The sequence below is a fragment of the Macaca mulatta genome, chromosome 11 (assembly GCF_049350105.2).
Source record: "Macaca mulatta isolate MMU2019108-1 chromosome 11, T2T-MMU8v2.0, whole genome shotgun sequence".
NCBI classification, from domain to species: domain Eukaryota; kingdom Metazoa; phylum Chordata; class Mammalia; order Primates; family Cercopithecidae; genus Macaca; species Macaca mulatta.
Window position 1 is genome coordinate 128,711,958 of NC_133416.1, and position 11,756 is coordinate 128,723,713.

The 11,756-nt window shown below is 44.9% G+C and overlaps 1 protein-coding gene across 11 annotated transcripts in view; it reads right to left on the minus strand.

Annotated features, from left to right (window-relative positions):
- Positions 1-11,436, minus strand: part of ANAPC5 (anaphase promoting complex subunit 5) — a 47,018-nt gene extending 35,582 nt beyond the window's left edge. For 4 of the 11 annotated variants that reach the window (XR_013401596.1, XR_013401595.1, XM_015152987.3 and 1 more), the window contains exons 1-4: positions 10,148-10,424; positions 5,488-5,567; positions 4,580-4,689; positions 3,521-3,713 (exon numbers count right to left, since the gene is read on the minus strand). Coding sequence is in view for 9 of the 11 variants with exons in the window: in XM_015152987.3 (XP_015008473.1) it covers positions 3,521-3,713; positions 4,580-4,689; positions 5,488-5,567; positions 10,148-10,354 (590 nt within the window). In the remaining 2 variants the exon portion in view is untranslated. Of the gene's footprint in view, positions 1-3,520; positions 3,714-4,247; positions 4,690-5,487; positions 5,568-9,973; positions 10,425-11,331 lie in introns of those variants that run through there. The other 7 variants (XM_077955496.1, XM_077955495.1, XM_077955493.1 and 4 more) reach the window with 4 other exon arrangements.
- Between the last annotated feature and the right edge of the window lie 320 nt (positions 11,437-11,756).

Here is an 11,756-nt window from a genome sequence, read left to right on the forward strand (position 1 = left end):
GTCCCAGCTACTCAGAAGGCTGAGGCAGGAGAATCATTTGAACCTGGGAGGCGGAGGTTGCAGTGAGCCAAGATCACACCACTGCACTCCAGCCTGGGCGACAGAGCAAGACTCCATCTCAAAAAAAAAAAAAAGAAAAGAAAAGATCACAAAAATTTAAAAAATTGAAATTTTCCTTTAAAAAAGAGTTTAAAAATATACGTAAGAACATCCTATAAAATAAAAAGGTTCTCTAACAAAGTAATTTCTTTTTAGACAAAGAATTATAATCATTAGTTAGATTTAAATTTAAAGAATACATTTCAGGCTGGGCGCGGTGGCTCACGCCTGTAATCCCAGCACTTTGGGAGGCCAAGACGGGCGGATCACGAGGTCAGCAGATCAAGACCATCCTGGCTAACATGGTGAAACCCCGTCTCTATTAAAAATACAAAAAACTGGCCGGGCGCGGTGGCTCAAGCCTGTAATCCCAGCACTTTGGGAGGCCGAGGCGGGCGGATCACAAGGTCAGGAGATCGAGACCACAGTGAAACCCCGTCTCTACTAAAAATACAAAAAATTAGCCGGGCGCGGTGGCGGGCGCCTGTAGTCCCAGCTACTCAGGAGGCTGAGGCAGGAGAATGGCGGGAACCCGGGAGGCGGAGCTTGCAGTGAGCCGAGATCGCGCCACTGCACTCCAGCCTGGGCAACAGCGTGAGACTCCGTCTCAAAAAAAAAAAAAAAAAAAAAAGAAAACGTTTCTTCAATTTTCATGATTAAATTCAGTTTACTAAATATGCACAATTTTCTGAAACCATGTACCTTTACAGTAAATATATTAGATTATACATAAATGACTTCTTGGAATAAGATAAAAACAAAAAGATGGAGTTAGACCTAAATAAATCAAGTTAATTTAAGAGAAAACCAATCCAAATAAGAAAAGTCTGAATTTTAACATTTCTGCAGAAGTGACACTTTGCTACTTTAAGCATATAAAGTAGCTAGAAAAAGGATTACACTGTAGCCTATAAGCATTTCTGAGGAGAAATAACTAAAAGAAAGTAGAGAATAATAACAGTTAACATTTCTAGGCATAGTTCTGAAAACTTTGTATGAATTTATCATTTAATTCTGGAACCCTCTGGGGAAGTGGTATGAGCCCCATTTTGCAGATAAAGAGCTCAAAGCACAGAAAGGGTGAGTAACTTGCCCAAGGTCTCACAGACCAAAGGCAGAGGAGCAGCAGGCAAACCTGTGGGTCTGACTGTAGAGCCAGACTCTTAACCACACACTATGTTGTCTTTCCACCAGACAAGAAGCATTTGTCAGGAAATGAGTTTTGGGGAGCAGTTAATGGTACTATTATCCTCTTGCTCCCAATATGTGCTGAACAAATCATGTAACAGTACAAAAACTACTCATAGAAAGTGCGATAAGCATTTCCCATTTATAAACAACGTCACCCCCTGCCACCCTGGGGATTACGGTAGCCTAACAACCTACAATGCAGTAAATGATAAGCTCCCAGTAAATGATAAGGTCCTCTGACCACCTCCTTAGGGCAGGAGGGGCTTACTTCTCTCAGAGCTCTGGACACTGTATCTGTTTACTTGTCAGCCTTCCTCACCAGACCACAGGCTCTTTGACACCAGGGAATATGAAATACATATCTTTTTGCCTGCAAGTACAAGTAGTTTATTTGGAAGCAATCCCAGATAATAGTAGTTGGGGAAGGAGAAGTAAAACAGCAAAAGAAAGGACAGTTAATACAAAGTGTGTTACCAGGCCAGTTACCAGTATGGGTGATAGACTTATTGATTCATCCAACATTCAGGTACAGAACACATTCTAAGAGTCAGGCACTCTATTAAGCACTGGGGAAATGTGATGAAACGAGACAGAGAAGGGTCTCAGTTCTCAAGGGGTGAAGAGGCAGGGGAAATAGATAAGCAAGCAAGCTTAAGAAGGTTACTTAGTGATCAGAGGTATGGAGGAATAAAGAAATACAAAGTATTTGGGGCTGAGTGCAGTGACTCCTGCCTGTAATCCCAGCATTTTGGGAGGCCAAGGCGAGTGGACTGCCTGAGATCAGGAGTTTGAGACCAGCCTGGCCAACACGGTGAAACCCTGTCTCTACTAAAAATACAAAAATATTAGCAGGTATGGTGGCAGGTACCTGTAATCCCAGCTACATGGGAGGCGGACGTAAGAGAATCGCTTGAATCCAGGAGGTGGAGGTTGCAGTGAGTCAATAGCGCACCACTGCACTCCAGGCTGGGCGACAGCGAGACTCAAACTCAAAAAAAAAAAAGAAAGAAAAAGAAAGTATTTGGGATAGGGGCTACCTCGTGCTCAGGGAGGCCTGTCTGAGGAAACTTGAGCTGAGATCTGAACGGTGAAAGGGAGCACACGAGGTGAAAAGCCACGGAAGAGCATTCCAGGCAACCTGAGGCAGAAACTGATTGGAGTAGTCAGGAAACTGAAGGAGAGCCAGAGCAGTCACGATGCTGAGAGGGAAGGGGAAAGTAAAGAGAAAGAGGTCAGGGAAGATCATCGGGCCGGGTTATACAGGCACTGAAGCCATGGTAAGCTGAGACTCCTCTGTAAGTTCCAAAGGGTTTGGGCAGAAAAGTGCTGGGATTTGATTAATATTCTTAGGGGCTTCCCCGGATGCTGCCTGAAGAACAGATGTAGGGAGACAGGAGTTAAGTCAAGAAGAAAACTGAAGCTAGTGCAGATTTGGTGAGCAGATTTGGTAGAGGTTTGGTGCTTGGACTCCACGGGTAGCAGTGGCCGTGCAATAAGTGAACAAGTTCCAAACATAGCAAGGAGGAAGGACTGACCGGATCTGCTGAGGGACTGGGGTGAAGGGCACGGAGGAATCAAGGACACTACTGGATTTTGGGCTTGGCCAACTAGGTGAGTAACTTCCTTACAACAGCTTCCTTAGAGACTAGCCCTTAGGAGGCATTCAGTAAATTTTCACTGAATTAATCAATTGTTACTTCACTCTGATTTAACGAACAATACCAGTCAGGGACCCAGCAGAAAGCAAAGAACACGTTCGAATTGAGTAGTCTGAGAAGAGTTTAACAAAAGATCACTTTACAAAAGTAGGGGAAAGGACAGAGAAGTCATAAGAGACAACATAGTCCCCCGCACTGGTAACAGTGGGAACCTTTCACCTGGGGCCGACAAACACTTGCTCCTAGTGACCGAACCCACTGAAGGAGTGCAGAAAGGGCAACCTGACAGAAGCTGTGACCCTACAGCCAGCTCCCCAGGACCCCCAAGGAATCCACACTCCACCTTATTCTCCCTGGCCCTTGGGATTTCCTGCCAGTGACTCCCATTGGCCAATCACAAGTCAGAGGGCAAGGGACCCACTGGTGCAGCCTTTATCAGTTAACTTCCCAGATCTGGAGGGGTAAAAAGAGCATAAGGCAGCACATGAACTCTACATGAACAAGGACTTACTGCACTTAAAAATTATACTATTTCGCAGAAAAAGGATCCCTGTCAGAAAAAGCCAAATTACCTTACAGATACATCAAGTTCTTCTTTTTCCATTTTTCTTTCACCCTCATCTCTACTGGTCAGTTCCATATCAGCATCCTCCACTGTCTTTTTCTCACCATTCTGGAAGTACTGCTGGAGGGCAGTGTACAGTTTAAACACTTGGCTGAAAGAAAGCTTACTGTAGGCCAAGATCATGTGACGCAGAAACAAACCTACAAAATAAGACCAGAGACAAGGGGAAAGCATTAACTGACATCCAGGCTACACAACGGCAACTCCACAACGGCAACAACTGTTTGCTGCAATTCTTCCTTCAGAAGAATAAGAAAGACACACTTGCAGTTGCCATTCCCTCCTCCTGGAATGTTCTTCCCCAGTCCTTTACAAAGCTGGTTTCTTCTTATACAGGGCTCAATCTACCCACCCCACCTCCACCTGAAGGCTTCCATTTTACTTTCTTCATGGCTGTTACATTATCTGAAATGATATTTATGTGTTTACTTTTACCAACTGGCTACCCCAACCAGAGGTAATCTCCATAAGAGGAAATTCCATGTCTATCTTACACGTCCAGAGCCTGGCACATAGGAAGAGATAGAGAAACAGCTCACGCTGAATAACATAAAAATTACCATGCAAAAAAGCCAGAGGGATAGAGCATGGGATAAAGCTAATAGAAAAGCATCAAAGAAACACCATGTATGCCCTCACTTTGCATACTGTATCAGTAATGTATTTTTACTTACCTCTCTTCGTAAGTCTGGGCTGGTGACCCTCACTCACAGATGGACCATGCAGGCAAGTGATCCAGAAGACTGTGAGAGAAAGAGCTGGGAACCCCCAAAAACCCCAGGACCAGGCTCTGACTCTTACTATTGTAGACAAAACAGAAGGTGCTTTTCCATAGTTAATGATTTAAATATAGATCAAAACAGCAAGGCAATAAATACAAACTGCAACACCTCCAACATCCCCACTGAGTCTGTTCACAGATATAGCAGAGCAATGACAGACATGACTTAGAAAGCTGCTCACTTCAATGAAAATACTCTCTGCTCTTCTTAGAAGAGTTTCATACCTACTACACTTGTTTTGTGAACCTCTGGCTCAGTTCCAGAGAAAGAATCTGAAAGGTCATCAAAAAATTGTTCCATATCCTTCAACTCGCCTTCAGCCATCAGTTTGATTCTGAATGAGAAAATCGAGGTGCATATTTTAGAAAGGCCCTTTGAACAACTTCTCTCGTTTCATATTCCTCAATTATCTCGAATAATGTAGTTTACAGGCAATTCAGAGATTTGTATAAAATGGTGGCTCATAAAACAAACTTCATGATTCAAAATGTTACTCCCATATTTAGGAAAAGTATCATTGTTGTTTTCTTGATCATAAAATTTGTCAAACTATCACATCAACCAGTAAAAATGCAATTATCCGCAGTGACTGAAAAGAATAAGATGGGTAAAGAATTATAAAATTTGGGGAAAAAAGCTATAAAACAGTATGTTTAATGTTATCAATTTTTCAGCCAAGTGCGGTGGCTCACACTTGCAATCCCAGCACTTTGCAAGGTAGATGCGGACGGATTGCTTAAGCCCAGGAGCTCAAGACCAGCCTAGGCAACACAGCAAAACCCCATCTCTACTAAAACTACAAAAAATTAGCCAGGTTTGGTGGTGTATGCTTGTAGTCCCAGCTACTCGGGCGTCTGAGGTGGGAAGATCACCTGAGGTCAGGAAGTCCAGGCTGCGGTGAGCCCTGATTGTGCCACTGTACTCCAGCCTGGGCAACAGAGTGAAACCCTGTCTCCAAAAAAAACAGCTATCCATTTTTCAACAACAAAAAAAAAACCTAAGTAAAAGTTCTTGGGAAAACAACCTAGAATAATAAAGGTATCTTTTTAAAAGAATTAACTACCACATACCCTTTTGTGATTTTCGTCTACCTTGACACCTTTTCATATATAAAGAAGAAAATGAAGTTTACCTGATCTGCACTGAATTTGCCAGTTGTGGACAAGATTCTTCAATTAACTTGTAAAGTTTTGACAGTGTAATATCTGGGCCCTGTGTAAAGGGGAGATAGGGAGGTATGGATACATTTTAAAGAGCTGGAGACTGATAAAGAATTGCAAACATAAATTCATTTAATAATCACTCCAAATATGCAAATAAGGATTTTTCTATGTACCTAAAACACTAAAGTAATATTTCACATTTGCATACCATTTTTGTCTAGTCAGTGGAATGGTTTAAAATAGAAAAAAAACACAGGATTTATAGTCTGAGGATCCACTGTTCCTTCCTTCTTAATTTTGTAACCATGGCAAAATTGTGACCTCTGAGTCCTAGTTTCCTTCATCAACAAAATGGAGATAATAATCTCTCCCTTGTTTTTGGCAAAGATTAAATAAGATAATACGAAGTGCTTTGTAAACTGGAAAACACTAAACAAATACTATTTTTCACAAACATAATCTCATTTGATCTTCTCCTAAACCTTGTAACATATGCAGACATAGTATGCGCTGAAGTCTATAAAGAGTACCACGAGAGGCCAGGTGCAGTGACTCACGCCTATAATCTCAACATTTTGGGAGGCCAAAGCGGGTGGATCACCTGAGGTCAGGAGTTCAAGACCAGCCTGGACAACATGGCAAAACCCCGTCTCTACTAAAAACACAAAAATTAGCCAGGTATGGTGGCACACACCTGTAGTCCCAGCTACTACTCGGGAGGCTTAGGCAGGAGAATGGCTTGAACCCGGGAGAAAGAAGTTGCAGTGAGCCAAGATCATGCCACTGCACTCCAACCTGGGCAACAGAGCAAGACTCCGCCTCCAAAAAAAAAAAAAAAGAGTACCATGAGGAACAAGAGTATGCAACCTCAGCTACCAAGAAGATTACAGTCTAGTTGAGATTTAAAACTAAATACAGAATCTTTTTCAGAGAATAAGGTGACTGCATATATGCCAACTTTAGATGCGGATAACCCAGCAATTGCACTTCTAGGGGAGTTATTTTGGCATGCATTGGTTGAAATGAAGAAAAACTGAAAAGAGCCTGTAAGTCCAACAGAGACTTAATTTATAATACAGAGTTGAATTATGTTGCTTTTCTTACTGTGAAATATAATGCAGCCATTAAAAAGACCATTCAGGGCCTGGCGCAGTGGCTCATGCCTATAATACCAGCGCCTTGGGAGGCTGAAGCAGGCAGATTACTAGAGGTCAGGAGTTCAAGACCAGCCTGGCCAACATGGTGAAACTCCATGCCCAGGCTGCTCTTGAACTACTAGGCTCAAGTGATCCTCCTACCTCGGCCTCCCAAAGTCTAGGCACCCAGCCAAAAATTAACTAATTTAAGAAGTCAAACAGTTAGTAAAGGAGCTGAGGTCTGGCTGGAATGCTACTACATGAACTCTACATACATTTTGATTAAAACTGTACAGCAGGGGGCCAGGTGTGGTGGCTCATGCCTATAATCTCAGCACTTTGGGAAGCTGAGGCAGGTGGATCCCTTGAGCCCAGGAGTTCAGGACTAGCCTGAGCAACATAGGGAGACCTCATCTCTACTAAAATTTAAAAATTAGCCAGGCATGGTGGCAGGTGCCTGCAGTCCCAGCTACTTAGGAGACTGAGGTAGGAGGACAGCTTGAGCCCGGGAAGTGGAGGCCATGGTAAGCTATGATCACGCCACGGCACTCCAGCCCAGATGACTGAGGGAGTGAGATCTCACCACTCTAAAAAAAATTTGAAAAACACAGGCCGGGCGCAGTGGCTCAAGCCTGTAATCCCAGCACTTTGGGAGGCCAAGGCAGGCAGATCACGAGGTCAGGAGATCGAGGTCATCCTGGCTAACACGGTGAAACCCCGTCTCTACTAAAAAATACAAAAAATTAGCAGGGCGTCATGGCGGGCACCTGTAGTCCCAGCTACTCGGGAGGCTGAGGCAGGAGAATGGCATGAACCCGGGAAGCGGAGGTTGCAGTGAGCCGAGATTGTGTCACTGCACTCCGGCCTGGGCGACAGAGCGAGACTCGGTCTCAATTTAAAAAAAAAAAATTAATTAATTAAAAAAATAAATTTAAAAATAAAAAATTAAATAACTGTATAGTAGTTAGCCAGTTTAAAAACCAGAAAGGAGAATTCTAAACAGCAAAAAAACAGCATGAGCAGGAAGGTGAGAGTTAAGAGACCAGAATCACTGTTTTTTTCTTTTTTTTTTTTTGAGACGGATGCCCAGGTTGGAGTGCAGTGATATGATCTCGGCTCACTGCAACCTCTGCCTCCTGGGTTCAAATGATTCTTCTGCCTCAGCCTCCCGAGTAGCTGGGACTACAGGTGCACACCACAATGCCCAGATAATTTTTTTGTATTTTTAGTAGAGATGGGGTTTCCCCATGTTGGCTAGGCTGGTCTCGAACTCCTGACTTCAAGTGATTCGCCCACCTCAACCTCCCAAAGTGCTGGGATTACAGGTATAAGCCATCGCACTCAGCCTTTTATTTACCAAAATTTTAGTATCCTAACTTTAACAATGGAGGGAAATGCATTTATAATAATAGCAAACGTGGCTAGCCCTGGGAACTATAAGTTATAAAGACGCGCCTTTTATTTAACTGGGTAAGTCTCTTAACCGTCGTGTCCTCAGTTCTCCCCTCCTCCCATTCCCCTCACCCACAAATACAAGTGATAATTTTTTTTAAAATCCTTTATAAACTATACTAAGGAATATAAATGCAACTCTAGATACTAATTTTATTAAGTTTATCTCTTAAGATCCCATAATATGGAGGCCCAGGAACCCAGATCTGTTTCTGCCATCAGTATTACTCAACAGATAATGCTTATCCATCAAGACACAGCTTCACACTTTCTGTAAGAAATCCTCCGGCCAGGCGCAGTGGCTCATGCCTGTTAATTCCAGCACTTTGGGAGGCCGAGGCGGTCGGATCACGAGGTCCGGAGATCGGGACCACCCTGGCTAACACAGGTGAAACTCTGTCTCTACTAAAAATACAAAAAAATTAGCTGGGCATGGTGGCGGGAGCCTGTAGTCCCAGCTACTCAGGAGGCTGAGGCAGGAGAATGGCGTGAACCCGGGAAGCGGAGCTTGCAGTGAGCCGAGATCACACCACTGCACTCCAGCCTGGGCGACAGAGCGAGACTCCGTTTCAAAAAAAAAAAAAAAAAAAAAAAAAGCGTCTCCATTCACCTCAGTGCACTCATTTACCTCTATCGCATTTCATTAATTTTACAAAAAACTACTTAGACTTTTCAGGAGGCTTCGGGAATGTACTGCTAAACAAAAATAGAACTAAGTACTGCGCTCGTGGAGGTTACTGTCTAATGGGGGAGAAGGCTGTCAATCACGTAACCATGAATATAAATCGAAAAGCCACAACTGCTATACGGGAAGATATATGCCCTATGTGAACACACTAAAATGAAAATACTAGTAACACTGAGCATTTATTACATATAGTAACAGTTTCTACTACTGTTCCCATTTTACAGACAGAAAACTGAGATCCAAATGAATTAAGGAACTTAAGTATCTGAGCTAGACCTGTGTCTGCAAAATGAAATAACACATGACAACTGGGCGCAGTGGCTCACACTTGTAATCCCAATACTCTGGGAGACCAGGCGGGAGGATCGCTTGAGTCCAGGAGTTCAAGACCAGCCTGGGTAACATGGCAAAACCCCGTCTCTACAAAAAAATATTTAAAAAATTAGCTGGGCGTGGTGGCCCGCTCCTGTACTCCCGGCTGCTTGGGAGGCTGAGGTGGGAGGATCACTTGAGCCTGAGAGGTCAAGGCTGCAGTGAGCCGAGATCACACTACTGCACTCCAGCCTGGGCGACAAAGCGAGACCCTGTCTCAAAAAATAACTTAAAACAAATTTTAAGCGAAGTGCTTGGCACACAGTTAAGTATTCAATCAATGCTCGTCCTTGGCTTTACGCCTTTTTTTTGTTTGTTTTTTTCTGAAATGGAGTCTTGCACTGTCGCCCAAGCTGGCGACATCTCGCCAAGTGGCGCGATCTCGGCTCACTGCAACCTGCGCCCACCAGGTTCTAGCGATCTCTGCTGCCTCAGCCTCCCGAGTAGCTGAGATTACAGGTGCCCGCCACCACATCCGGCTAATTTTTTGTGTTTTTAGTAGAGACGGGGTTTCACTACGTTGGTCAGGCTGGTCTCTGAACTCCTAACCTCGTGATCCACCCGCCTGGCCCTCCCAAAGTGCTGGGATTACAGGCGTGAGCCACCGCGCCCGGCCCGGTTTTATGGCATTTTTACTATTTATTACGGTCCTCTAGGACAGGGAGCCTGTATGACTTATCCCTGTGTCTCCAACGCTCCATTTTACAGAAGACACAGGATCTGAGATTCTAACTCTCAGCTAATGAATACTGGAGCCAGACATGAACTTGCAAAAATAAATAAATGCATGCAAAGCGCCTGGCCCACCGTAAACGCTCAGTACGCGTTAGCTAGCGGTAGTAGCTATCTTTATTTCTTCACGTTCCTCCAGGCAGGGTGAGTATCTGATGGACACACGTGTCTTCAAGCCCAGGGTTCCGCACAGAGCAGATGCTCAGTGAAAGTTTGCTGCACGAACAGGAGCCAGCGGTCGCCTCTCACCTGCAGCAGGGGCAGGAGCAGCTGGTTGAGCCTCCGCCGCTCCATGAGGCTGACGGCGCCCTCGCCTGTGCGGCTCATCTCGTTCAGCAGCACCAGCACAGCGATCTTGTACGGCGTCACCCAGTCCTTGATGCCGAACACATTGGCGTGCACCACCCCATTGGTCATCATGGGATTGAAGTAGAGGCTCTCGTGGACGCTGGCCATGGCGGCCCGAGACTAAGTCCCGGGCCCGCGGCGCGCTGCCGCCAGTTTTCACCACAGGGCACAACACTACCGGGTCTACATCTCCGCCCGCCCCCACAGTATCCCAGGAAACAGGCATCCGCGTGCTCGCGGCATGTTGTTAACCAATCAGAGCAGTCGATCAGTGCACATGGGATGGCCTCAGCCAATCAGAATGTACAAGAGTGCGGCGCAGGTTGCACCCAAAGACTGATTCCCTACAGAAACTCTTGCCGAGTGGGAGCAGGTTCCCAGGCGACGTGGACAGGGATCGGATGGAAGGCAAAGTTGATGCTTGGGGTCCGGGCCGAAGGAACTGAGGAGCTCCCCATGTGGTTTTGTTGTTGTTGTTGTTGAGACGATATCTCGCTATGTTTCCAAGGCTGGAGGGCAGTGGTTATTCATAGGCGCCATCAAAGAAGTACTGCACCCTTCCAAATCCTGGGCTCGAGCGATCCTGCCGCCTCACCCTCCCGAGCTGCTGGGACTACAGGCATCGCGCCTGGCTTGTTCTTGTAATTTGAAAATAGTTCAAATTCAATGTTTAAATGATTGTTTAAAAGTAACGAAATTAAATTTGCACCGTTAAAGTATGTATTTAATTCATTATGTTACTTTTAAACTCAAATGTTTAGGAGTTTCATTTAACTCTGTCTTTAAAGATAGGAACATGAGATTTTTCTTCAGCGTTTCACAACAAATGCCCTTTGTAGACAGCCAGGTCAGGTTGCCAGTGGTCATGTATCCTTACGTGAAATAGAAGATAAACAATATCACCTCCCTATGGTGAGTCGGTTTCCTACCTAATAAACTACAAAATCTGTACTCTGCATTTCTTTTTTTTTTTTTTTTTTTTTTTTTTTGAGACGGAGCCTTGCTCTGTCGCCCAGCCTGGAGTGCAATGGCTTGATCTCGGCTCACTACAACCTCTGCCTCCCGAGTTCAAGCAATTCTCCTGCCTCAGCTTCCTGAGTAGCTGGGACTACAGGAGCGCACCACCACGCCCGGCTAATCTTTGTATTGTTTGTAGTGATGCGGTTTCACCATGTTGGCCAGGCTAGTCTCGAACTGGTTGGTCTTGAACTCCTGACCTCAGGTGATCTGCCCACCTCGGCCTCCCTAAGTGCTGGGATTACAGGCATGAGCCACCGCGCCTGGCCGCATGGCTAATTTTTTTTTTATTTTTTGTAGACACGAGGTCTCACTGTGTTGTCCAGGCTGGTCTCAAACTCCTGGACTCAAGCGATCCTCCTGCCTCGGCCTCCCAAATTGCTAGGATTAAAGGCATGGACCACGGCATCCAGCCTCATGCCTGGTTTTTGTTTTCTCAATCGCTGTTTGTTTAATAATGAATGAATATGCATTATTCACAAAAACAAAAAAG